The 23,291-nt window shown below is 36.7% G+C and overlaps 1 protein-coding gene across 2 annotated transcripts in view; it reads right to left on the bottom strand.

Moving 5' to 3' along the window:
• VWA8 (von Willebrand factor A domain containing 8) overlaps window positions 1–23,291 on the bottom strand; it is a 185,946-nt gene that overhangs the window by 41,443 nt on the left and 121,212 nt on the right. For both annotated transcript variants that reach the window (XM_037377396.1, XM_037377397.1), the window contains 8 exons: window positions 17,942–18,058; window positions 17,398–17,462; window positions 17,173–17,298; window positions 16,421–16,530; window positions 14,274–14,428; window positions 12,353–12,554; window positions 6,513–6,594; window positions 4,378–4,582 (listed from right to left, as the gene is read on the bottom strand). In XM_037377396.1, the coding sequence (XP_037233293.1) occupies window positions 4,378–4,582; window positions 6,513–6,594; window positions 12,353–12,554; window positions 14,274–14,428; window positions 16,421–16,530; window positions 17,173–17,298; window positions 17,398–17,462; window positions 17,942–18,058 (1,062 nt within the window). The remainder of the gene's footprint in view (window positions 1–4,377; window positions 4,583–6,512; window positions 6,595–12,352; window positions 12,555–14,273; window positions 14,429–16,420; window positions 16,531–17,172; window positions 17,299–17,397; window positions 17,463–17,941; window positions 18,059–23,291) is intronic.

The raw sequence follows: 23,291 nt of genomic DNA, 5'->3' as shown, positions 1-23,291 counted from the left end.
TATATGATCTTGATATTATACTGGCTGAATCTGGATCATTTAAGAAACCCACCTGAACTCTAACAGCAGATATAACCTGAGCCAAAATTTTCAGATTTTTACATTTCTGCAGAAAACACACCTATGAACACCTATGTTGAGTGGGCCTCTGTTGTCAGCCAAAGAGATGTAAGCAATAACCAACCCTGAAGAAGCAGTGTACTGCAGAACACAGTAGAGATTGTGATCCTGCTTTAGGATTACATCAGAAAGACGGAAAAATAGAAAGACATTTTTTTCTTTTTTTCCTCTGCTTAACTTTTCACTTAGATGAAACTGTGATTTCATTTCCAGCTATGTACCTGCATGTTTATGAGGAAGGCTTGCTATACTGAAAATGAGAGAGAACAGTCCATAGGAAATCAAGAGTTGCAACTGCTTCACTTTATGCCGTTAGGCCTTTACACATAGCCACAAACTCAGAGCACTGCAATTTCAAAAACTCATCTCACGCATGTAAGAGGACATCCATCTACTGCAGGTTCCAAACATACATCAAACAACATAGACAGAAAAAATACCTGCCAAAACAAACCCTTATACATGTCACATTCCAAAAACGTTTGGGTTTTTTTTATCAGTCAGATCACTTCTTTGGACAATCTAAGCACTGAAATAATAAGAGACTACCCTCAGCTTTAGGATGTCATTTTGCATGGTGATACTGTCTAGATCAAGAGTACGCAAAGCTTACCAAAAATTTTGTGATTAATTTTCAAGGTTTATATACATATATTATCATTAATTACAAGCCAATGCTTTTGTAATCTTTGATCAAGTACGTTTTCATGCACTCAACAGGTTTGGGTATGTCCTGGGACTTCTGAAAACAATGACATTCTGAGTATAATCTTTACATAGTATAAAACATTTTGGGCAACAGTCTGTAGCAAGAGAACATTAAGTGGAATGAACACAGAAATAAATGGTTTTGCTGATAATCACAGATAAATGTTTTACCATCTATTGAAATACCTCTAAATGATGTACCTGTTAATTACTTTTATGTAAGCACTGCACATTATCTAAGTGAGACATACCAGTAAGCAACATTTACTGAAAAACAACCACCCAACCATAACACAATGTAATCAGTGTTTTTTCTATTTCTATCAATAACCCTTTGATGGGAAAAGCAACACAATCTTACTAATGTCTGCCTATTGCCATGAAACTTTTAGGGCAAGATTTTAAAAATCAATTGTCTTTCAAATTCTTTTCAGGTATTTGATAATGAAGTGACCTTGTTCTCAGGAACATGAAACAGTGAAAAATCTCTACAATTTCTGGATTGGAACTAGAGTTCATAGCTTTAAAAAAATCCAGTATTTTGTTTAGATTTTGTACTTTAGGCACTCCAATTTAATAATTTCAGAATACTGTAGGCATATTTTGAGTTTAAAACTTCAATAAGTGAAGAAAATTTCTGACCTGCCTATATAAATGGAAACTTACATAAACATAAACCATATTTCCAGAAACTACTTTTGTAGCCTCAAGACTTCAGTAGTTTGAACTCTGCTGAGTATATCAACAACTCAAAACAAGTGTTGACTATTTTGAAAACATTCTATCAAGGAAGGCTAATTATTGATTATAAGTGGAACAGCTGTTTGTTTTCTTCTGTGTCATTGCTTATGTACACCCAGCTGGTTTCTGAGATATAATGTGTGTGTGAAAGCCAAACTGCAGCCCTAGAAAGAAGGTAGTACCAACATTTCCAACAGAAGCCTTGTTGAAGATTTGTTTCCAGTTCTTTGAATCTATATTTATATTGAAAACCTTTTAATTCTTCTTTCTCTCAAAAATCATGAAGCTGCAGAGAGATTCTGTGTGCTTTTGCAGAACAGTGGTTCCCAGCCACCTAGATAGGTCTTGTGTTAGTCTAAGAACATCACGATGAACAGCTAATAAGCTTTGCTAAGCCTGTAGTAGCTTAGTGGGATGCACCAATGGCAGGTTTTAGGGAAGGGGAAACTGGGGGTGGGTGAGGAATGAATTCTAGTGGTATGTGGAACACTGACAGTTTTCTTAAGTGAGCTTCTGCTACAAGATGACTTGGAATGATGGGTTTAGTCAAGGAATTAGAGATGCCTCATGAGACTCCAAGATGCTTAACATGAGCATGAAACATATAAAAGGAGGTGATTTTCATACACTTGAATAAACAGATCAACATGTGGCTGCAAAATATCTCCAATTCTGTAAAAACAGGTATTAGGAAACATTTAGCTGTAGCTTTCTTAGCAAAATAGTCTCTAGAACAGAAAACACTGGAGTTCTTGCTATGCTTACCTTACACAGGGAATCTACATGAGTATTTTTTCAAGCTAACAGGTTCCTTTCATCTCCAGAAATGAATTCCAATAAAGTACTGCTTTTATGTTTAGGTCCACTGAAAAATTGAGTTAAGTAGGAAAGATGAAGGCCTTCATCTCCAAATAGCAAAGTGTAGTCTACACAGCAACTACGCATCTATTATCTTATTGGAGATGTATATAAAATAAAATAAAATACTTAATTTATTGCTCTGTAATGCCTTTGTAAACAAAGTTTCTTAGGTCTCATTATCCTTCCATTTAAAGCAAAGCATGCAGTTTAGAGAAAGAGAAGTTAGCAACAATCACGCATCAGAAGATCACATAGGAAGCTTTGTTTGAGGCCTTTAGCTCAAATCAAACAGTACGGCATTTTGAGTTCTGACAAACCACTGACTTGAGCTAAATACCCTGTGTTGAAAGAGGAAAAAAGACAGATATTCTAAGAAGACTTTACCCTGGAATGTGCTTACTAATCAGAAAGGCAGGCTGTCAGGAGAGAGAAATTCTACAACAGATCTTGAAAACTGCTTTGTGACTGTGGGAAAACTTCTTACCCTTTTTTAAAAATGGTTACTTGACATTGCTGCTTAAATGACTTTAAAATTTTCTAATGATGTTTACTTTCCAAGCCAGTATTCTCTAATATTTAGTTGATTATGACTGACAGTGCAGTAATTCTGTTGAATAAAAGTACAAGTTATCAATTAAAAAAAAAAAAAAAAAAGAAGGAAACCCGACTATTAAAACAAGTAAAGCTCTAACTTTCCCCCCAGCTCTTTTCATTTATAGTAGTCAACTTGCTCAGTAAATGAAACTGAGCTGGTGTAAACTGACTATAGCTGACCATAAGATGGTGCTAGTGGTACTGCAGTCGTAATAAAAATGGCACTGGTAAAGCTACAAGCATCCACACAAATGTGCTACTGGGTAACAGCTTAATTTTCTCATGACTTCTATGAAAGGCATTTGCTGAGGTCCAGTAAAAAGAACACATCAGTTCTTGTACAAGTTTCTGTAACTGCAGAACATCTTGTAAAAAGGGAGCTCTGAATGGGAAAAGAAATTGTAAAGAGTAGCTATGTTTTTGGCCTAATAAATCTCATTCACACTTGAGACAGCTGGACACCTTGCAAACAAAACCACAGAGAGATCTAATTTAACAAAGACTTGTTCTGTTTTCCCATTCTAATGTACTGTGAAAGTGGTTACAGAAATTCATGAAACAGAAATAATTTCAATGATGGACAGAGACAGGATCCTCCTAGTCAAAGTGAAGAAGTCCTCCTAAAGCACACTCCAGTTCTTCCAAGTAAAGTGATACCTTCTCCCAATCACTAACAGAAATGAAAAGATGCAATTGCACAGTCCTGAATTTTCCCTCTGTGTTGCAATGGTGATCACACATACTAGCCAGTACATTACACTTGTATATGCATACATACATGCACACAGAGCATAGATGTATATGCTGTATATTTTCAGTACCTTCCTAAACATCCTAAACGAACATGGCTGTATGGAGAACCCCTTCACTCTGCTCAGCTGGGAGAATTTTCAAAATTACCTAAAGGCACTACTGTGAATTCAAGGCATCTTCCACCTAGATTTCAAGTTGCTTTTCTGAAGTGCAAGTACAATAATTTTTCCCAAGTATTTAAACTTGGAAAAGTCCATGCTTTCCTTAAAAATTCCTTTCATTATTCTACATTTTGAAAGTTGCAGTTAAAAAACAGTAGGAGATAAAGAATTGATTTGCATTAAAATGTACTGGAATTTGGCAAAAATGCAAAGACAAAGAGACTGTCAGTAACCATAATTACAGTGGTCACAAATAAGCTTTTTAATTAGCTATTGTGCCTTTTTTTTTCCAGTGAAGACATCTATTCAATTCTTGCAGGCATATTTCTACTTCACAGTGTTTTCCAACACAGCTCTCCCTTGACCCCTCTCCCAGCTGAAAACTCATTTGCAACTCATTTTATTAAATGTTCTCCACTTCGGCTCTGTGAACTCCTACCTGCACTGGACGACCATCTTCTTGGCCAATCATGTTCCTCCAGTCCTGCAGTGACCGTTGAAGGCTGTCCAGCCCTGTCTCCCACAGCCTCACACCACCTCCCATGTCCACAGTAACCAAACCTACTTTGCCCAGTGGTGCCAACAGGGCATCAGCATCCGAGATCTTGGAAAGCCAAGATGTATATGGAGAGAGAGATTGTGATCTGAAAAACAAAAATTAATGTGATTTGTATTGAAGCTGCAATCAAAAAGAGGCTGAGTAATCATGTAGTTAAGGCAACAAATGAAATAACATCCTCATTCCATGAGAGACTATAACTAAGCCTTGCAGACCCACTATTTAATCTGAAACGTTCCACCTACTGAAACTGGGTATGACCAAAAGATACTTGTCAGTATAAAAAGCAGTGTAAAACACCAGGCTGAAAGGGAATGTGTTGCCTAACCACCGCTATATCTCATCTATCTGAAAGTAGTCAGTCTTTACAAAAAACTATAAAGAATATAAAAAATTTACAAATGCGTTACAGAAAGATATAAAACTACAAAAGAAGTAGGAGAGAACATGACCTGGGCACTGAGGAAAATACCTTCCATCAACTTGAAGTAACACTTTTCTCTAGTACTTTAATTTAAAAAATGAAGATTTAAACACATATTTAAAGATGGCACAGCTTTATGCACAGGGAATCTTAGCACTGTTTTAAACAGTCAACTTGCAGACAAAAATTTACTGCTGAAACAGAGGGCCTAATAACTACATAATAGGAAAGGAAATGTAGATAAAGTAGGAAAGATTCTTTGCATTTTTTTAGTATTGTTAATTACATGCATAATGACTTGCTACTTGCACTAACGCTACTATTAATAAACTTCTATGCCTTTACCTATGACTGAAATTGCCACATACTAATTCAACTGAAGAAGAGTTATCTTAGCATTTGACCAGGCTAAATATGCCAGAAGGAGGAAAGTTTGTTAGCTTTTAGCATAGAACTATTCAGATGTGTGAAAAGTCACTTTATTTATCAGTTCTTAGTGAAGTATGTTTTAAAATCTGGGCTTCTGCTCAGATTTGCCATAAATAGCTTAAATGCTCATATTAGGTTAAGGGTCATGATGTTGACGTTTGGCTTTGTAATTTTTGTAAAAATCCTAGTCTAAAATAAAGTGTGATTCCCTACTATTTCTGTGTTAATGCTGCACATTTTTGAACAGTTGTGTAAGATGTAGGCCAATGGATCAATTATAAAATGGTGAACAGTCCAAAACTAATTATCAATTAAAAAATTTCAGATTATTAATGAATTAATTTGAGGATCAATTAATATTATCAAACCCAACATCAAATGAATAGAATTTTTGAAAAAACGTATAAAATTCCTGATGTGTGGGTTTCATACATGTGCTACTTAAACATGCAAAGTTGAGAGACTGCAATTTAAAACAAACCCCTTTATTATTATTGCAGTGGAAAATGACAATTTGTAACCAAAATATATTTGTATCATAAACCATTTGCAAATATGCTCTGCAACGGTGATAGACAGATGTTAAGATGTAAAACAGAAGCCACACAGTGTGGCTATTTTGATGTATCATACAAGATACTTGCGTATCATGAAAGATACCTGTAAGGGAATGCATATTTTCTAAAGGGAGAACCAGAACATAGAGAAGCTTAAGTTACTTTCAAGATGAACTTTATACTGGACCAGAACTTGATTCCTGGTTTCCTAACACCTAGCACTGGATCATTCTGCCTGTCTTTGTTAGACCCCAATGATAGAGAAAAAGGAAAATAAAGACAGCAAAACAAAATGAAACAGGGCAGAGGATAAAGTGGGTGAAGAGGGGGAAACAGCAAAGGGAATGAAAATCAGAAGATAAAGCTACCATTCATATTTATCAATTAATTGCTACATTTTCATTGGTATTGCCTAGTAAACACATAAAAAATACTGACAAAAATATGCTGCAGGTGTTACAGAATTTTACACACTAGGTATGAAATATTCTTACTTTCCACATTGAAGAAATATTTGCTTATCCTGAAGTAATAATACACACTTAATTCTCTTTGCTCTTCCTGTAAGACAGAGGCTAGCTGCTCTAATCAATAAAATCAGTTACCTAGGAATAGCAATGTATTTGATTTTCTTCGAGTTAAGATCTGTTACTTCCAAGTATCCAGCAGCTTGTGGAGGAGTGACATCTGAAAATAAACAAACATGTTATTTTCCTGCTGCATGATTAACTGGTTACTGCATTTGCATTTAGCAGATTAAATTTAAATATTTCATTATACAGTACCTGTCAGAAAATGATAAGCTTTCACATTCAACACAGGAGTATAACTTGCAAATACGGAATTGTTTTACTATTGTGACAGGGAGCAATCAGACAGGCAAAATTATAAAAGAACAATGTATTTGTAAAGCAAATGTCAAAATTACACACAAACATAGCCCTACTCACAAAAGCACTAACCAGGCATTACTGCAATCCCTAACTCACTGCTTTTATCTGTTACTGAAGATAATATCAGCTGTATATCTGGCTTTAAAAGCATACTGAGGAACATTTCAAAACATTGTGCTGATGATTCCCACTTGAAAATTTCTCAGTAATATTAACCTAAATGTTGTTGCCTTAAATTGAACCACTTTTTGCAGGTAGATCTCAGCATGCAAAGACTTTAGAACTGAATTTTAAATAGCCCTAGACTATCAGACATTTAATAGTCTGTTTACAGACAGTTTAATGAATACAGCCAATACTATGGTCCCTCCCACAGAAATAAATCTCTGTGTGTGTGCCCACATTGGCTTTTGCCAACATGAGTACAGTCTGCCTGGGCTCAGAAGTGGCTTCCAGGAAGGAGCTGGCTTTCATCTGCCTGAAATCAATTGAGGAATTTAAGTTTTTCAGAAAAGAAACCAGACGACCGAATTACACTGCACAGTATGGGTACAAGATATTATTGTCAGAAGATGAAAGCAAGTCTAGATTTCCTTCTGAAACAATGTATCTTTCACCTCCTTGAAATGAAGGAGAACCTGATGTTACCTGCAGAAGTGTTGATGCTTCCATACAGCACACACAGAAAACACCACTAAGGTCAGCAGTATAAAAGGATCTAATATTCAAATGAGTATAAAGAATAACCCACAACAGCACTTTATGCATATCTACTGTATTTATGTATCTATAGTCTGTACATCTACATCATCTGTTGACTTTACTCATCTTCATAAAAATGGAAATATCAAACCCACTGGAAATCAGAAAAAAAGTCTGGAAAAATGCAGGTTTGTGGGCCACAGAGCAATTTTTGTTTTGCCTAGATTTTGTTACTGTTTTCAGATGTGCTCTCTCTCTCATGGTAGTAATGGAGAACAAGACACACATTAAAAATTCTCACGAAGATCTAGAACACAGAGCTGATACTGAACTGGAAGGAGTGAACTGTGAGATAAGAATTAAAAATTAACGAATTAGAGAGAGAGCACTAATCAACCAAACTAAATTCTAAAAAGACAAAGGATTGCAGAGTAGGAAGCTGAAGAAAAGGTAACCAAATGTTTATAAATGCAACACAGGAACAACCGGCCAGGCCCCTGAACTGCAGCCAAGAATCTTAATGATGAAACATGATTGTCAGACCTAAACAAGTGCAGTTTGTTCCTCTTTTGCCAAAGCCTGACGAAGAAGAATAGCTATGTGCAGCTCTAGACATGAAACTTTAAGGAAAATACAGACACATGAGACAGTCCTGAGGCTGACAAACAGGTTAGAACAGATGGGCTAGAAGGACAAATGTATGGAATTAACTTATTTGTCTAAAAATATACTTTTTTTTTGAAAAAAACACATCCCATAATAAAAAAAAAAATCTTTATAAAGAGAACAGTATTATCCTGACTGAGTGAAGGTGAAAAAGTATTTAGTTTTATTTACAGCAAAAAAACTGGATACTAGGAAAAGCTTTTCTTATACAAGGAGACTGAAGCATTGCAACAGGCCAATTGTTTGACAAACATCAGTTAAGAAGAGTCTAAACATGTGTCATCCTGTCCCTATATAAATAGCTGGACCAGATGATGTGTTGAGGTTATTCCTGTAACTGTGTTACACTACATGTTGTTCCAGTTACTGTCACACTAACAGAGATACACACTCAGTAATAGACTGTTATTTTATATTCCTATATAGAAAGCACTGAGAATCCAAGTAAATATTTGCTCTCAAGTAGCCCTCATTTCTATGGCTTTGATTTTTTTTTGATTCTGCTGTTATCTCTTGTCTAAGCTTATATTTTGTGGCCATACATCTATCTGGCAGTCTTTAGGGAAATTACTACTTGTTACAGTTTCTTTTCAAACACAACTATTATCCCAGTTTACAGGTCCAATAAAACATAAAGGAAATTATTTCTTTGCTTGTTGCTCCTGGAACAGTTTTGGTAATACATATTGAAGTACGCTAGAGTTTGGCTGAGTATGATGAATTATTAATAGAAATGGAAGGCTGTGTGCCAGAACTGACCAGTTGTCCATGAAGACAACAAAGAAAGCCTGACAGATAGGCAAACCAAAGCAAAAATATAAAACAATGTCTGGAAGGCACTATAAGACATTAGTGCAACAACTTCAAGGGACTGCCACATACTCGATTTTATGTAAAACGATGCCTTTGCTTCACTGCACCATCTCCCAGGAAAGGATACAAAGACTTATGAATGAAGCCTTATACAACTCTTTTAGGTAACTACAGGTTTCCAGTGCAGAAACAACAGCACAGACAAATCACTAAACATCCAAATGCCCCCATGAATTACGCAGCACAATCACGAATAAGCAACAGTGAATCTCCAAGGGATAAGCAGCTACATAGTAGCAGTTAAATGTGCATTAAATTTTCTGTCAATTAGTGAGACTGAGAGGCAAAGTCCTGAAGAAACAATAGCCCAGCAGAGAGGGCTGTAATAGGGAAGCATTTAGTAACTTTCCATGAGTTTCTCCAGTTTTCCTTTGGATCCATGTTCAGCATTCACAACATCCTTTGGGAAGCAGTTTCACAGGTCAGTTCCCTTCTCTGTGAAGAACCACCTCTTGTTTGTTTTGATGAAGTTCCTAATAGCTTTATTAGCTGCCCCCAAACTCTGGTACCAAGTATAAAATTGCTGGGTTTTCCACGCCATACATGTTCTTGTAGAATTCCACCATATGCCCCTGTCCTCATCTTGTCTACACACGCAGGAGACTAGCTGATGTAATCTTGCTCATCCTTGTTGCCCTTTTCTGAACTTCTCCCAGTTCAGCCTTCTCCCCGCTTGAGACAGAAGACCAAAATTACAGTGTTAAAGACACACGGATTTACATAACAGCACAAAGATGTTCCCTGGTCTTCCCTCTTTTTTTGACTGCTACTGAGCTTTGAACTGATACTTTAAAGAAACTATCTATCATAACAGCAAAGTCATGCTGCTGAGATGTACTGATCAGCCTCATCATTTTAGATGTAGAATTAGGACTCTTTCTTTCTTCCTTCATGTACATTATATTCATCCATACTGATTTTCATCTGCCATTTCTATTGCAGTCAGCACTATAGTCCTGTAATCCTTCACGGTGAAACCTTTCTACTGTGAATAATAACCAGTATCATCAGCAAACACTGTCACCTCACTGTTCATTCATTTTTCCATTTTTTTTCATGACCATGCTGAGTAGCACAGGTCTCTGTAGAAATCCACTCCTAGCTCCTCCTCCACTAGAAAAACTGGCCATTAACTGAGAAATGGAAATGTCTGCAGTCTTGAAAAAAAGGCTACAGAATAGAAAACCTAGAGTCTTGCTCAGGTCCAATTTAATTGTATCAGTAAGGTCATATTAAATATGATTCAGCTAAGGACAAATCTGGTAATTCATAAATTAAAATGTCACTTAGAAAAGAAAAATGAAAATGTTCTTCAAGGCCTTAAATCTTTTAACTTAAATGGCTATAAAGCACTGAAGAAAGTATACCTCATAAAATTTGCTACAAATTTAATGCTATCAATCACTACTCATGAATATATTTCACCATAGTCGAGGGAAAAAAAAGTTAGTATCTTGTTCAGATATAACAACAGATACAAATTAAATTGCTCGGTCAGATAGAAGCCAATTCTCAGAGAGATAACTCGCTTAGGTCACTGGTATCCAGGATTCATGAGGAATGTTCCCTGGTTTTTAATTTTATTAATCTAGCATTATAAAGTGTTCTACAACACAGCAACCCAAAAGACTTTTAGAAACAACTGTCAAGATCTTAATTTTAGGTATCATTTGGAAGCACTGTATCCTTCCTTCACTCCTAAATTTGTAAACTAATTTTAATGAAAGCTCAGAAGATCTACCTTCTGAATTTTTTACCATCCACTTCAGAGTCGGGTTTTTTTTTTTTTACTGTGAAGGCCTAAAAGATGACCCAATCTGACCCTTCAGCAGTTTATAAAGTATGAGAAGATTACAGCCTGAAGTGGTATAATTAGTTCTGAAGATCATCATGCTAACTCTGTTTTATTAAGTTTAACCTTTTTAAAAACTAACCTTTTCTTTATAAATGTAGGTAACTTCAGTTTTCTACCCTGTTTATATCTTTGATTTGCTTTTTTAGTTAAGTAAATGTTTTATCCTTTTAGTAATAAATAAAAGGGTTTCTCTACACAAAGAAGTTAATCTGTGTTAAATGAGGGCAGACAGATTAGATCATTTATTTTGTAAAAGTCAATTAATTTGGAATACAGCATTTATTTTGGGATGGAGAGTTCACATACAGAACAAATCAGGAATAGCTTCTTGTGCTGATGAATTAAAAAACCCAGCTATTTTCTCATATAGAAATATTTTGGGTGTTTTCTCTTTTTGATAGTGAACTTTCCTTGGAGATTTCTAGAGGTAATTAAATGCAAAACTCACAAATGTTGTATTTAGCACTAATTGGTATATTTTTAGTTATTGGCTGAAGAAGCTAAAGATACAAAGATAACAGAAAGCTTGGCATGGTGGCACAAAAAAGTCTGAAGGTCTGTAGTCTGTACCTGCTTTAGTAGTGTACAAGTGGAGGATGGTTTTGCTGTATGTGAACGTTGCTCAGGCAACATTCTCTTGGACAAGGGAAGAACTATAAAGCCTGGGTCTCTTCAGTTTGGAGAGAGGGCAGATGTGACTGAAGTTTACAAAGTCATGAAAGTGATGGTTAAGGTGAATGCAGAACTGTTATTCACTCAACCCTGCAATGCCAGAATGAAGGGCACTTGATAAATCTGGTAGAAGATCAGTTGATCACAGAGTAGTGAACTTGTGAACTTGCTGTGGAGACACATAAGTTCAAAGAGGAACCAGAAAAACTTGTGGACAAAAGGTCCGTAAAAGGGGTTGGACAGCCTAAGGCAGGTTGACCCCCAAGGCAGGTATGTCCCTTGCAACATCTCTAGCAAAAAACCTGCAAATATTGAGGAAGTATGACAGGGAAAAAGACAGAAGTGGCCAGGCTGACATTCATTCCCGAAATAAACTCTCCTGTTGGTTCTGCTAGAGACAGAATACTGAGCTAGACAGACAACAGGGTCTTCTTATCACTGTGTGTCTCTGTGGCACTGAGCAGAGGTTGGAAACACTGGTGAAAGCCAAACGCAGAACTGGAATGATCATATTCCTGTAGCTGGTTCCCAGTGCAGACTGAGGGAGATCCCATCTACTGGGATATTCAGGGTAAGCAGCCTACTAATTCGTCAGAAGTATAATTCAGCGTGTTAGTAAGATCCAAATTAATTTTAAAAATGAGTGCAAATATTCTCATTCCTCCTCAAATGCTTGCTTTGTGATTCTTTAAAAACATTTTGAAAAAAATCATAAGTGATTGCTGTTTACAAAACAAAAACAAGTGTGTAAAGTTGTTGCAGCACAAGCATATGAACCTCTTACCTTTTGGGTAAATGTCTTTCAAAGGCACATCTCCAGGTGCTAAAATTCTGACTATTTGATTAGAAGCCAATAAAGTTATACAATTGGTTTGTTTTGCAGCTCCTGTTTTCCTCCGGCCTCCATAATAAAATGGATCAGAAGGAGAAGCACGTTTGTGACTCAGAGAGGCGTTTCTTTTCCAGCTATACACTTCACTAGGAGACTACAAGAGAGAAGGAGTCTACTGAACAAAATGTTACTATTATTGAGCCAAAAAACAAACGTTTCTTGATAAGTTCCACTTCTTTTCTAATTTCAAATCAAATGTAGCTACTGTAGTTACTTCACATGTGACCACACAACAAGGAAAAGACCTGGATTATTTTATGATTAAAACCTCCTAGAATAGTGAAAAAAACATAGACTACCTAAACAAGTTTTAGGAAATGAGACTCTCTGAAGATATGAAGTTGAATGAAAAATTTTTTTTCACGTTGAACCAGGAATAGAAAGCATTGAAATAACCTAATCTGGAATCAAGCTATGTAAGAAACTATTACCATAGTCTAAGTTTCCACTACTGTAGATAAATGCAAACAGGTATTTCAGTAACAAATTCAAAGCTAGGCATTAAGGTTGGGATTTGGCTCCAGGTTCAGAAACATAAATGTAGGTGTCCACATGTGAACCAGGTGCTCCATCTCCCGCTATAGCCAGTTGAGCCTAGAGAATAAGTCACCTGATCTTGAAGAAGGCCTTTAGGTTTGGTCAGCTGAGCATTGCTATTCTAAGAGCTTAGATACCTTGTTCATACTGAACACCTACACCATTTAACACTAAACGTTGAATCTGAAGTTTTGTCCCACCACCTCCACGTTCACCTTTAGCACTCCCTCTTTGACATTCAGGTGGACATTTAAAACCATATATAAGGAAAGACAGGGCCCAGTCTCAATCAGTGAGAGCAAAATGCTTCCTCACCAGCGTTACCAGTGTTGGTATTGAAGTGTGTAGCATCTTCAGTACTCACTCCCCTAGGCTACCTCGCTTTTCCAGCAATAAACTCACATCTATTATAAATAATATGAAGAGCTAGTATAATCAATCTGGTAGTATAAATCCAAATCAAAATAAACTCAAAAGCTAATTCCAAAGACAGGGAATGTCTTACTGACAAAAACGTGGGTTTGAATAATTTTGGATTTTGGAGTGTTTTCTTCAATCATTTGATTTTCCCAAAATTAATGCCTGTTAACAGTTAAATCTTCTAATTTGCCCCAATTTATTATGGGAACATGATACAGAATTTATTCCATAAACACCACCCTTTTTATGTATCACTAGGTAGTAAATATAAATAAATACAAAGAATTAAACACTGCTTTTATTTTCCCTGTGTTTACCTCCATTCCTTGCAACCGCCTTAATCATTACACTGTTAAGTTTCACTTTCTTTCTGGTCCTTTTCTAATTGTGTCACAGCAGTGAGCACAATTACATGCAGTATTTACACTTAACTACATTATTAAATAGTGATGGGGCTGCATAGTTTTGTTGCCATGTTCTGTATCTGCTAGCTGCTGCTAGATGTTCACACTGAACGGTCCAAAATGATACTGGTGCCCTTTTTGTCAGTTATATTTAAGTAGATACTTATAAACCCACATGATTTAGAAAATATTCCTCCAACCAGCACTATTCAGAACTTATCTACAAAGAATTTTGCCTGTGCTAGACATTATATTGTCCAGTTTCTTATTACTTCAAACTCCACTGAAATCCCCCTAGATTAGACTGCCTTACCAAACAGTGTACACTACATGAATTTGTCATTTACTGTCATTCCCTTCTTTTACCATATCATTTAGTTAACAGGAACCTAACTGGTTACAGAATAAATGAGATCATATTACTTCATTGTGTAATAATGCTGAGTATTTACCAAGAGGTCTGGGAAACCAATAACAACAGTAGCATAATTATGTTCATCTGAGAAAATCCTGTTGGGGGAGCTGATCTTTTGTCCCACAGCTGCACTGAGGCTTTCTGAAGATAGCTGGTCACTTGAAACTGCATGCGGCACACACAGTTCTGATGCTAAACAGGGAAATTAAACAAAATGAAAGTCATTAAATCCAGATGTGCAATAGGAAACAATATTAACTGTGAAAGTGCTGAGCACTGATCACTGCTATTACTTTGAGCATAAAATTACTAAGATTTGCTTATAGTGCACTATAACCAGAAAAGAAGCCAGGAATGTTATTTTTGTGAAATTAAGTACTAAAAATCAGGAAATGTTAGCTCTGCAGTTGCTTATACCACTTAATTTTGCCCTCCACTGTGCAAATGAGGCAGGAAACCTATGGAATAGAACAGCATGTGATCTCATTGAAGATTGTTATAACGCAAATGCACAAAAAGGCAAAATGTGGGTTTGCACAGGTTAAGTGTCAATGTGACATTTCTTGGTAGCTGTCTCGCTGTCTTTGCAATTTAAATAATGTTGTTTGTACATTTTTGGTAAACAATGGTCTAATTTTCTTTTTCATTAAGCTAAGGAAAACTAAATGTTATTCTGTGCAACTGCAACAGCCCTTTACCTTGCCTCAAATTATCAACACAGTCAGAACCTGTTGTCTCTAGTTTTGCGGCGTACACTGGCAGCAGAAAACATTTTCTCCCTCAAAGGATAAATGGGCTACTGGTTTGGGTCAGCGGCAAACCCACAGTGGTCTACCTTTTCTTAGTTCTGCCATGGGTTCTGCCTCAAAGAATGAGAAAAGGCTGAAGAAGTTACATTTGGGGTTTGCTGGATGATTTGGAAAAAAAGTGGAGAGGGGATATGATAGATTTTTAGATTGGGAGAGAAAAGATAACAAAGGATAAAAATAGCACAAAAAGCATGCAGCAATAAACTGTCCACAAATACTTCGAGATTGGAAATTATAATAATGTTAGTACCCATCTGAGGAATGATACTCTATAATGGTTTCTAAATAAGGTAGTAAGAGGAAGGAAACTACTGTGCTCTGATGGAGCTTGATAAGTTGATAGAGTAAACTGTACAAGAGATGAAAAGGATCCTAGATATTTATATCAGTGGTTAGAGTTTTTGGTATCCAGTTTGTTGCTGTTTGTATAAAGTAAGCCATATTTGTTATCTGTCAATAACATTTGCTTGTATCATGTTTACACTATGTTAATCTCATTCTTCATATTTATGCTAGACACAAGGACCAGGATGAAACTTTTTCCCCCTTTAACACATATAAATTAGCTTCTCTGTTTTTTCCCTCTCTCTCCGAGACACACTGGAGATAGGCCAAAGCCTATAAACTGTTATGTGGGATGCACATGTACTTCCAGTGTTATTAAACCAGAAAGGCTAAAGATTTTGTGCACCGTGATCAAATGCTCAGGGTTGAAAATCTGAAGATAGGCAGATCTTACCAGACAGAATGATGTCCATTGGAGAGGTCTGCCTTCTTCTGTAGCTAAGACATGCCTCAATGCCTAGCACCATCTGGGAATTGTACTGAAAAAAATCTCCCTATCTTTTAACACAGGTGTGATGGCCTCAATGGCATCCTGCACACTATCTGCAGAACTTCAGAAACTCTGACTTCTGTTCTATTTTAACAGAACATGTCTTTGTATTTTTATAACTAGTGGGAAATGTCTTCTAGCTTAGCTGAGTGTGAACAACAGACCTGCAAAAGGATACAGATTGGACTCATCAATGTGTTTGGTCCCTTCTATTGCTATGCTCTAATCCCTGCCTAGTTGTCTTGTTTCCTTTTCCATTCTGTATGCTTGTATGTTTCCTGAAAGTTCAGGACTGAGGGTCTTAAATGCCACAATGAAACAAAGATGCTTTATTCAAACAACCTGAAATTTGAGCATGGAATTTGGCTTGCTTTGTGAAAAGTTATTATTAACCAGACATGATAAGGGGAGGACAAAAAGAGAATCAGAGAGAAGGTTACCCAGACCTTTAAAGTAAAAGAGCCTTGTTTGTGCATCTGCAAACACAGAAATGATTAAAACAAAAAACAAAAAAACACAAGCCAAGCTTGCATTCAATACCCGTTGTTAAGCCAAACCCCGTATCAGCTGGCTCTTCACTCAATGCATACAGCTGGCAAACCTCACTGTCTTCAGCTTCCATATGGGCACACTTGGTTAAAAGAAATTTCCTGTAAAGGATAAACATTTATAGTAATTCCTAATTAAGCTTGTAACTCTAAACAAAGATTTTTATCTTCTGAAATAGTGAAAACATTCTACATTTATATAAACAAGGTTATCAACACCTTTTGCTAAAACTAGATACGATTTACCAGACATCTGTGAGATAGGAAAGGGTAAGCCAGAAAGTGGCAGATATGTCTTCTGGTAACTATTTACACACTTCCACTTGCTGTGCATTCATAAAAATATGACAGCAAAGTAATATGTCTTTCACATGCCAATGAAAGTAAAGCAAGGAGGAATTAACTCTGGATGATATGGCTGTATTGCCAAAGCTAGGTCCACCAACATTCTAATTTCTAAAGATCAATACCACCTCAGTAAAAACAGTATTAACATGCTAGTCAAAGCTAGTCTAGATTTTCAGAGGCATTAACTTAGGCTGGCATACCCTTCTCATTTCCTACTCTGAAAGCCCACCTGTATTTCCACCAGCGCCAATCTGCACCTTGAACACCAACTGTTTAAGTTTAGCCAGTCTCACAAACCGAAAAAAACCCCTACTCTGAGACCAGGAGCGAAACTCTTGAACATAAAGACGACATGAAAAAGAAATAATCCCATCAAAAAAACTAAGCTTAACTAACTGATTTGTTTCATTTTCCACCAAGAGCCACCGGTCTTCAGCCACCAGGAAAACAGATTTCAGATTGATCGGAAGCAAGATGGTATGAGTTTGACCCTCTAATACATCCAGTACAATAAGGCTGTTTCTGTAAAATTGGAAGCCAAGAAAAGAATAATCAGATAGGGATGTATACCAGGAGTTCTGTTACAAATCAATATAATACAAAGATATATTTTACTCTCACCCTGCTTCTTTGTAGAACACCAGCCAGTTTTTGTGTGAAAACTCTCTGCACATTTTGTAGTCGCTCTGTATAAAAATATGTCATAACAGCAATTAGTGTTTGTTAGACTCGTCCCAGTGAGTTTCCTGTCTCCCCTGAAAACGTACTACATTTTCCCTTTATTTAGAATAATCCATGATATTAATTACCTCTCAAAATGTTAACTAGCCTGCCTTGTCCCAAAGTCATATAATCGCATCACAATTGAGTTCATTATTTTGGACATAATCCCTTGTAACAAAATGTTCAGTTATTTCCAGTTCTAGCTCAATAAAGGGATATTTAAGGATATGTAACCTCAGACAATGCAACTTATTTATATTTTTTGTATCACTATTCCATAACAATGCTATTTTATGTGTACAGCATTTAAACATATACAAGAGTAAGCAAGTGCTTAGGCTGTAAAAACAGAAAGATAAACAATCCTGGGACAGTTCTTCCAATATTGAGCTTTGATTTAAAAAAACTACATAGTATAATAGAGGCAGGTATTATTCCTCACCATCTCTTCTTTGCTGCTCCACCAAGATGTTCTCTTAGGAGACTCCTGAGCATTTGGTAAGAGCAAAAGTCGGCGAAGGGCACCATTGTTTGTATCCAGCAACAGCACAACATTGCTCTGTAAATGAAAAGCAGACCCATGTATATCTCAAGCCCATTTAAGAGAATACAACAAATCTATCGGAAGCACTTTTGCAACTCTAGCAACTTTGGATATCTTGAAAAGATGATCCAGATTTTGTTGGAGAACATGGGCTGAACCTTCTTGGTTCATTTCAGAGTTCATGGAGAAATTTAATTGCAGAGGTTAAGTACATGCAAAAAGGGCTGGAATGATATTCCAGTTTTTCACTTCTGCAGAAACTTTAGGAATTAGGCTAGTATGACAAGTTCTAGTCAGCTTCAGGTGAGAGACATACCAGTTTTATTCTGTCAAGTCACTAAAATATTTAATTTCAGTTTTTATGTTTTCTTAGCATTCCTCTAAAGAATCCACCATTAAGTTACACCAACGGTGAAAAGCTGGTGAGAGAAGAAATGGCTTAGTACTGTTTTTCATACTTCTGACACCGTGGAGCCTATTAAATATCACAGTGCGTGACAATCCTTCTGTGACCTGCATGCTCAGACAGCTTACAGTGTAAGAGGTCGGGCAACTGTTGGAGGACAGCAGGATAACTGAAGAGGATGGAGATCAGAAGCAGACAGGATAGTGAAGAGAGTGGTGCAACCATCCTCCACACAAAACATGTGAAAATATGCTATGCTAAATTTTGAACTTCTTAGATTTCTCAGTCATGTTAACTCAATGCCCGAGGGTTCACGCACGCTATCAAATGATGGGGGCATTTTAATAATTTTTTTTTACAAGCTACTATAGCTGATCCTAATGTGTTTAAGAATTCAAGAGAACAATCATCCAGGGCCAACCTTAACCGCCATCAAATGAAATTTAAAACATACAGAAGAACAAATTAATTAAGACTGGGGCTGAATTTTTTGTTTGCCATTCAAGGAGATGTTAGGTTCTGCAATGACTTACTAAAAGTAAACTGTCTACGTACAACATCTGCAATAACGCACGACAGACGTTAAGGGAGTAAAACATAAATTCCCACAAATTCTCCTGAATAAAACAAATACAAACAATTTGAGTCACAGCAGTTTTGTTCTTTTTGGGTATGCTTCATATTTTCACTAGAATTATTTGAGAGAATTAACTTTATTTAATAATGATAGTAATTTGAAGCTAAATATGGTAAAGCATTTAAAATATTACCATGTTATTTGGAGCATTTGGGAATTTCAGCTAGAGTTCAGTACTTCTAAAAAAAGAAGTTTGCTTATGTATTACAAACCAAAATTACAGAAATGTGGTTCAGGAAAAAAATACAGGGCATTTGCTTGGGATTTTGGTTTTCTGCCATATGATATTTACACAATTCTGCAACAGCACTGCTGTTCCAAAGCAATGGCATAGCCTTCCACGTGAGATAAAGAACACATACAAATCAATTACATTCTTCTACTTAGCGTTAAATTTATGAGAGCAGTTGGTAATATAAAAAGCCTCTCTACTCCACCCCTTTTGATGTTAATGGTTTCCTTCTGTGCTAAGTGACTGATGTATATTCTGTCTGTGTTTAAAAATAGATTTTTGCGTCACTCCCAAACACATCCAAGAGCAGCTTTGGCAACTCTTCAAGTGGGCTGGGAGAAGATGTTGGTGTGCAATTCTGCTGTGTTTGTTCTTGACTGGGAGAAAAGTAACCTTTTGGTGACCTCTTGACCCCAATGTCTGGAATTCCAAACTCTGGACAGATGCAATAACCAATCTTGTGGTGTGCCTTTATTTTTAGTTACTGCAAAGTTTCCCTTTCCTTACTGCTGTTTTTATTTTCACCAGCATTTTCCTCTTAATAGTCCTTAAAGAAAACAGGGTTGTGATTTCACTTTGCTAGTATGGGAAGTTGTTCCTATGGTTTTGCAGACAGAGCGCACCTTTCCTTTTCTTACAAGGTGGACTTACAGAAAAGGAAAGTATAATATAATATTAATAATAGAAAAAAGAAGATAATTTAAGAACTTCAACTAGTTTTGAAGAAAACAAACCCTTCCTCCTGAAACCATATATCAAAATACTATGGGGACTAAAGGTTTCAGACGTTACTACTAGTATGTTGCAGGTACTTCCATACGCAGGTCCCCACTTGTGTTTCAGGCTAGACCAAAAACTGTTAAAAAAGTCTTCTTTTGAAGGATTTTACCACCTCCTACATGTAGTGAGAGAAGTGGATCTCTGTGTCAGCTTCTGTACCACAGACTCGCTCACTCTGCTATTGGAGAGCTTTGACAAAGAGCTCCAACAATATGTGGTACAGGGAAAAGCACTTCCCTCCCTCCCTGCACCACTTCCTGACCAAGAAAGATAAAAGCAGAGTTAAAGGATGCTGGCAGGACACTGCCTGGGCAAAGCTTGTTATGCTCTCTGAGTTAGACTGTAGGTTACTCTGTCCACCCAGTTGTAGCCTTTCAACAGAACAAAGTGTAAGAAAAAATGTAAGCGTGCAGTTAATTTATACGCAAATCAAGTCTCCATGTGCATTTTCCTCCTATAATCCCACGCAAAATCACGCATAAATTTATCAGAATTCTTTTCAGTCTGTATTTGCTCTCCTTCAGAGCAGTAAAAGCAATAGATGCAGAAAGAAAAAGAAAAGTGAAATAGGTGGGCATGAAGCTTTATAGGAAATACAAGTCTACCCTGAAGTTAGTGGGGAGGACAAGGCAGAGGTATTGCTGCTTTGAAAAGATGAATGCAATCCCCACCTTATGAGGAATGACTTGAGATTTCTGAAGAGCCTTTTCAAAGTCTATCAGCTTAGTCTGAACAAGAAGATAGAACCAAAACAGGCTGCACTCACTGAGAGCAACAGTGCTGTGAGAAAAAGAATCACCTACTTTTTCTTCCAAAAAGGTGTAAAGGTGTCCTGGTTTTGACTGGGATTTTCTTCCTAGTACCTGGTAGAGTGCTGTGTTTTGGATTTAGTATAAGAATAATGTTGATAACACACTGATGTTTTTAGTTGTCATTAAGTAGTGTATATACTAAGTCAAGGACTTTTCAGCTTCTCATGCCCTGCCAGCAAGAGGGCTGGAGGGGCACAAGAAGTTGGGAGGGGATACAGCCAGGACAGCTGGCCCCAACTGGCCAAAGGGATATTCTGTACCATATGATGTAATGCTGAGCATATAAAGCTGGGGGAAAACTGGCTGGGGGCTGCTGCTCAGAACTGGCTAGGCATCGGTTGGCGAGTGGTGAGCAATCGCATTGTGCATCACTTGTTTTGTATATTCTAATTCTTTAATAATTATTATTGTAATTATTACTATTTTTCTTCCTTTTCTGTCCCATTAAACTGTCTTTATTGCAATCCATGAGATTGAGTCCTGCGATTCTCTCCCCCATACCCCTGGGAGGGGAGCAAGTGAGCAGCTGTACGGTGCTTAGTTGCTGGCTGGGGTTAAACCATGACAGAAGGTGGCTTAAAAGCAGACAAATGTCTGATTTGTGCTATTAAGTTAAGTCCACGAGGAGTTTAGTTTTAGTAAAATTTTATTTAAAAGGACAGGAAGGAATGGTGATTTTTCATTTTATTTCACTGGAGGGCTCTACTGAATCCAGATGGATGTCATCTGGGAAATAAATCACACAAGCTTATTTGAAGAGCCACAACATCATCACCTCATACTTTCCAATAAGGTTATCATCTGTTTAAAATAGTTCTTTTTTATAACTTAGTCAGAAACATTAATGTCCAAAGACCTTTATTAAAACAAAACATTGGGAAAAATCTTTAGCTTTTGGTATTGTCTAATTAATGGTTTATATTATTTATGAAATATCAGCTGTTAAAAGGACTTTATTTAATAAATGTGACTTCTTATTTCTAAAAATATTGTTAAAATTTCTTGGTCTTTTTGTAAATAGATGTAGATGAACCTCTAAAGCATCACATACATCATTTGCATTACTTTTTTTTCTTGGAAGATCTGTTTGATGCACTCTTAGCACAAATAGCCAACACTTGGAGCCTTGTCCAAAATACAGAAGTGCCACTAATCTACTTGTCTTAACATGTAAATGCTGCAAATTCTGAGCTTACAACTGCCATTAACCTTAGAACACCTGAAGGCAGGAATTCTGACTATATGTCAAGGTTCCTTCTGTAGCCAGTGGAAACAGAGAGGTACCTCCAGAGGGCATTCACCACGCTTTACCTTAGCTGAGATGAACTGCTCTTGTAGATCACCTTTATCCTCCCAACAGATACAGCAGGTACTTGGATGATTAGCTTAGATTATATGTTTACCTGCTAACATCAATAATAATGGATATAATTTCATATACAGCAATATCCACTTCATTACACAGGTGCATGAAGCACATGTTTTTTCCATGGTTCCACGGCAGGAAATGTTTGGAATAAAACCTAAGCTCTATGTGGACAAACTAAACTACTTGAGAATCCCTCTTTTGATTCAGTGAGAAGTAGAAATGCTGAGATCCTAACACATGAACCTTAGCATAAGGAAGGATAGAAGTGGCTCTGCAGACTGTAACAGCGGTATTCATCTGAACTGTGCCTCATTTGAAAACTAGTCCCAAATAAATTACTAATGTAGTCCATGGATATGAACATGCAGTACATAAAAGAAACCTTTTCCATCATTTTTTTCTGTGCAAGATGCTTACTTAAGTTACTCAAGAAGTCTAAAATTATTTTTGAATAGTGTTCTAAGTATACAATGACTTTGCAACCAAGTTTGTAGTTCAATGAAACATATTTTCACACTCAGCAAGTGAGGTCTATCTTAATGTTAATACTGTGTAAAAAGTCCTACGGTAATGCAAAGCATTCAGAATATTGTAATTCTGTATTATTTTCCAGCAGTGTAAACCAGGTTTATTTTCAGACAGGATTTGTTCACCTGTAGCACCAGCTAAGAAAGGCAAGACTGAAACTGGCAATATTTTAGCTTTGCCAGAGAAAAAACTGAGGTTACAGCTCAACTGAAGTCATCTGAGCTACCACAGTCTCTCCACAGAACAGACTTTACTTCAGAGTTTTAATTCATACTGTCACTGAAAAATATATTCCATGAGGACAGGCAAAACCAGTCATTGAGTTAACTACCTAAAGCTTCATGGATGAACCTTTGATAAAAACTTCATTGCTGACACCAAATGTTACTGTGATTTGGTTAAAAGCAAAACTAGCAGGACAATTATTTTCCCAGTAGGAATTTTAGAGACTTAGAAAGCAAAGAATATTGCTGGGCTTTATATT

This window comes from Falco rusticolus, chromosome 2 (genome assembly GCF_015220075.1).
Source record: "Falco rusticolus isolate bFalRus1 chromosome 2, bFalRus1.pri, whole genome shotgun sequence".
Taxonomy (NCBI): Eukaryota; Metazoa; Chordata; class Aves; order Falconiformes; family Falconidae; genus Falco; species Falco rusticolus.
This window is presented reverse-complemented; position numbering and strand designations above follow the sequence as displayed.